Source organism: Notothenia coriiceps, unplaced genomic scaffold, assembly GCF_000735185.1.
Source record: "Notothenia coriiceps isolate Sejong01 unplaced genomic scaffold, NC01 NC01_scaffold00003313, whole genome shotgun sequence".
Taxonomy (NCBI): domain Eukaryota; kingdom Metazoa; phylum Chordata; class Actinopteri; order Perciformes; family Nototheniidae; genus Notothenia; species Notothenia coriiceps.
Genome location: NW_011336014.1, coordinates 279,910 through 285,081, shown reverse-complemented (window position 1 = coordinate 285,081; position 5,172 = coordinate 279,910). Strand labels below are relative to the sequence as shown.

At 42.3% G+C, this 5,172-nt stretch overlaps 1 protein-coding gene across 1 annotated transcript in view; it reads left to right on the top strand.

The window, feature by feature from the left end:
• The window catches only part of celsr3 (cadherin, EGF LAG seven-pass G-type receptor 3), a 97,185-nt gene that overhangs the window by 35,465 nt on the left and 56,548 nt on the right, over positions 1-5,172 (top strand). The window contains exon 4 of the mRNA XM_010766413.1: positions 255-543. Within this exon, the coding sequence (XP_010764715.1) occupies positions 255-543 (289 nt within the window). The remainder of the gene's footprint in view (positions 1-254; positions 544-5,172) is intronic.

Genomic DNA, 5,172 nt, shown 5'->3' with positions numbered 1-5,172 from the left:
AAATGAAAATAAAAGAGCACATGTTCAATGTGAAAAGTGACCGTACAGTAGATAGATTATTTCAGTTTCGATTTGGCGCTATATATATATATATATACAAAAAAAACACCTTGAGTTTCAGGGGGGGCGCGGGGTTCCGTTGGGGTTGCGCAGCGCCCCCCCCAAGACAATGGTAGGGGAAACACTGCTACTACTAGTACTTGTACATGTTAATGCAGCAATAAAAATCTTCACAATGCCTCTTATTACTCCAGGTGCTTCCGTTCGACGACAATGTGTGTCTGCGTGAGCCGTGCCAGAACTACATGAAGTGCATCTCCGTGCTGCGTTTCAACAGCTCCGCCCCCTTCATCTCCTCGCCCTCCATCTTGTTCCGGCCAATCCACCCCATCGCCGGCCTGCGCTGTCGCTGCCCGGTTGGCTTCACGGGTGATTACTGCGAGACGGAGATCAACCTGTGTTACTCCAACCCCTGCCTGAACGGGGGGGTGTGCGCCCGCAGAGAAGGAGGGTACACCTGCATCTGCCGTGAAGATTACACCGGTGAGTAGTGTGTGCTGTCGTTAGAGACTGTGCCTGTATTTCTGATGCTGTGGCAAAGGTGAAAGGATAGAAAATCTCGCCATGTTTCTTTCTGGGTATAAAGGAATACATTGAGTGTCTGTGTCTGCACCTATGAAGAAGATACAATAAGAGAAGTGTAGGTGTTGTGAAGGTGGTGTACGCATATTGATTGTAAATTAAAGTGCTAGTTTGTACACTATTTCATATGTTGGCTCTTTTTCATTTCAAATGATGGGAAATATTTCATGCAATTTGATGAGTGCAAATACCCTAAAATATATAGTAATACCTCGAACTGTCCTTGATGTTGATCACTCTGGTTAGCCACCTTGAAGTGTCTTGTCTACACGTTATTGGTATTGATTGACCTTTTCCAGTGCTTTAATTAAACAGTAGTTAAGAGTCCAATAAGCATTCAAGAGCCTGCAAATTAACAGGTCATTTATTATTTAGTAGAATGCTTTTAAACACTTAGTATATACCATGCAGGTTATAATGTCGGCTCATGACACAGAAACACCGGGCTGAGCAACATGGCTTTTCCAATTTGAATCGAAAACACCAAATTAGGCAGTTGAATAATTTTTTTTTACCTCTACTTTAGATATTGTGTGTGTGTGTGTGTGTGTGTGTGTGTGTGTGTGTGTGTGTGTGTGTGTGTGTGTGTGTGTGTGTGTGTGTGTGTGTGTGTGTGTGTGTGTGTGTGTGTGTGTGTGTGTGTGTGTGTGTGTGTGTGTGTGTGTGTTTTGTCTTGATTGATGTAGTCTTTAACTCCAGCCTGGTAAACTGTAACTGACTGACTGTGTCTCTTTGTACATGTCCCATGTTGGCTTCCTTTTTGATCCGCGCTGTTTTGACTCTGTTGAAACATGAGAGCACACACACTGCCTCCTGGGAGAGCTTCCTCTTCGACGGCTCTCTACCTGTTACTTAGTCTTTAGAAACACTTCTACGTGGGCACCACATACACACACAGACACACAAGCCACCTCCACCGCTGCCACCATAAACCCCTCACTTTGTTTTACTGTCGCCAAAGTAATTTGTTCCCTCTATCACACACTCACAGATTTAATTATTTCTTACTTTTCCCAATACTCTAGACCTCACTCTTTCACTCCCTCTATTCCCCCCTGTTTTCTCAGCCCCTTCATACTACTGCATTTCTCCAATATTGTAGCCATTGAGTAGGTTGTAGGAGAGGATAGATGCTGTAAATGTCAGTGTGAGTGTCTGGGGGATGTTTCACATTTCCTTTTATTTCAGATCAAAAGAGAGCTGGGGGAGTGAAGCAACACTTTTCTTTCACGAGCGAGACTGAGTCTTTTCCAAACTCCCACTGAAAGAGACAGAGAGAGACAGGAGGATAAAGAGATAGTGGAATCAAGCAAAGTAGAAATGGAGGTAGGAAGTCAGTTAAAAGGAGAGAGAAAGACAAAATGGGAAATGATGGAAGGAAAGTGAAAAGGAGATTGGAAAGAGATTGTGAGGGGTAAGAGGAAATAACTGGGATATTTGGCAGTATTAGTGACAAGTTGTTAGTCAGGAGGGAAATGTGTTGAAATATTTTAGTCATGATTCAAAAAGAAGAGACACTTCCACCAATGTTTGATCTAGAATATTTGCTCCATTGAGATTCCTGTGGTGAAGGAACCAAATTCTGTTAATTTGAGTCTCACTACGACCCACGTCTGCAAACAACCAAACCTTGTATGACAAAAAATGACAAATATCAGCCAAAGCTTGTATGACAGATGACATGTCTAATTTTTGTTTTCTAAAACTAACTAACTGCAAATTTGGACATACATCAGAATACAGTCTGGAAATAGGGAATGTAGATCAGTGATTGTATAAGACAGAATAATCGAAAATAGGAGGTGCAGATAAAAACAAAAAAACGTGTTAAAGGTGGGACAGGAGAGGGAGGGAGCGCCAACAGCGGAGCATGAGAGATGAAGGAAAGGACGGAGAGGCAGGTATGACAGCGAAACGAGAGACGAGGGAGACAGTGAAATCAGAGAGAATACCATGGAAGGAGGGCTGCAGGGGGAACATGGGGTAGGAAACATCTGGGAGCAATGAGAGAGAGGGTTGGAGGATGAGGGTTCAGGGAAATCAGACGGGTTCTGAGGAGTCGGCGTTGTGCTCTTCCTGCGTGGGCGCCGGGTGTTGCGGTGTCTTGTCAACGCCCAGGGCTAGTGGGAGGAAGAGAGAGAGGAGGTGGACAAATAAACAGGGACGGATTGATTCTGCAACACTCAGAAATCTCCAGACATCTCACTGCCAAGTTTGCTTTCTACCTCATCCATTTCCATCCAACCTGCCTTCATCCTCTATCCTTTATCCATATGCTCTTTGTTTCTTTGAATCCTTTTTCTGTGAAACTATGGATTGCTCTCACAGGCAGGAGCTTAGCCTGGGGTTTTGACCTGAGACTGTACACTTTCTTTTCCTACTCTGTGAGAGTTGTTTCTGACGCTTGAACTGTAGCGTTCAATAGACTTGTGTCAGGTGTGCTTTGGAACAATTGTTGGTGTAATGTTGGGCGGCTCAAGTCAAATGTTTTGAATGAGAAGTACAACCAATTCATAAAGGGAAATTACGCCCTGCTTGCTGACATTAATATTCGTTTTAGCTGACTTTTTTCAGTGCCTCACCAACACAGTTAAGTACAATAAAAAAACTCCCCATTGCTCCCCGGGCGCTGTACAATAGCTGCCAGCTCCTAGAATTAGGATGGGTTAAAAGCAGAGAACAAATGTCACTGTGTGCTTAGATGCATAAGTGGGGTCAAAAATGACCCCGAGGGTTGTTATTCTTCAAAATCTCTGAAATTAAAAGTTTTTACACTTCCATATTCCAGGTATTCCTCATAAAACATGTTTGTGACTTGAGGCCATTTGAATTTTTTTAAATGTTTTTATACATTTTAAGAAATTGCAGTTTTTGTGTCACTACCCCAGTTTTTCATAAGCGGGGTCAAAAATGACCCCAAGCATTTCCTACAGAATCTCAAGGGTTTGCTTTGGGAACCTTTGATTCTTACCAACTGTGACTGTCAGGATACATTTTCTGTCCCACTTACACATCTGATGCCTGCAGTCTCACAACCAGGAGGTCAGTTTGACACAGCAGCATACATGTAAGTATTATCTTCATTTAACAACTCCATGACTTTTCTGTGATAGAGTATCATGTTGGACAACAAAGTAGACACTAGTTAGCTAACTGCTAAATAATGTTAGTAGTAATGTTAGTACTCTGTTAGCTAGCTTACTAAGCTAGCTAACATTACACTAGCTTACTAAGCTAGCTAACATTACACTAGTTTAGTAAGCCAGCTGATATTACTGCATTTGTTGTGTAGAGACTCACTGTATTCATAATTGGGATGAAAACAGCCAAAAGAAAAAACAGAAATATCCTCTCTACAACCAGACGCAAGGAGTGTACGATAACCGGACCAGATGGTTTGGCTACTACACTGCAAGCGCCAGACGACCAGAGTGGCCCATGGCTGTGGTAGCAACATGATTGAATACGCCACTCTAAAACCGCTACTCTTTTTCAGGGTGGCTCGAGCCTGAAAATGAGTAGGCGTTTAGAGTGGCTATATCAATCATTGTACCACGCACCATGGCCCACCTCTGTTCTGGCGCTTGCAGACTCTGTAGCTAGCCAACCCATCTGGTCAACGGTACTACACCTCCTTGGCCTGGTTGGTATAAAGGATTTATTTCTGGTTTTTCTTTTGGCTGGTTTCATCCACCTCTTGCGGTGGTGCATTGTGCTGACAGCTGGCTTACTAAACCTAGTGTAATGTAGCTAGCTTAGAAGGCTAGTGTAATGTAGCTAGCTAGTAAGCAGCACAGAGTACTACATTACTACTAACATTATTTAGCAGTTAGCTAACTAGTGTCTACTTTGTTGACCAATCATGATACTCTAATCCAAAAGTCATGAGTTGATAAATGAAGATAATACTTACATGTATGTCTGCTGTGTCAACGACCTCCTGGATTGAGACTGCAAGCATCAGATTGTGTAACTGTGACAGAAAATGTATCCTGAGCAGTCACAGTTGGTAGGAATCAAGGTTCCCAAAGCAAACCCTTGAGATTCCTGTAGGCAAATGCTTGGGGTCATTTTTGCCCGCTTATGAAAAACTGGGGTAGTGACACAAAAAGTGCAATTCTTAAATGTATAAAGCATTTAAAAAATTAAAATGGCCTCCAAGGTCACAAACATGTTTTAAGAGGAAATACACCTGGGAATATGAAGGTAAAAACTTTTAATTTCAGAGATTTTGAAGATAACAACCCTCGGGTCATTTTTGACCCCCTTAAATGGTCATCTAAGGGAGAGCATCTTGCAGGTTATTTTTCCTTACATTATGCTTAAACTTGTCTTGAAATTAACAATTAAAAAAGAATGCTGGATTTGAATAAGTTTTACGAGACATAGGGCCAGGAATTCAGAGGAAAGGAGCAATTGTTGAGCTCTGCTCTTAAACGCTTTTTTTATAGTCATACGTCAAACCGCGTCATATAACATCACAAGGGTAATCATCTCCCTGCTCTCTGAACGGGTATTAGTTAAGTATTC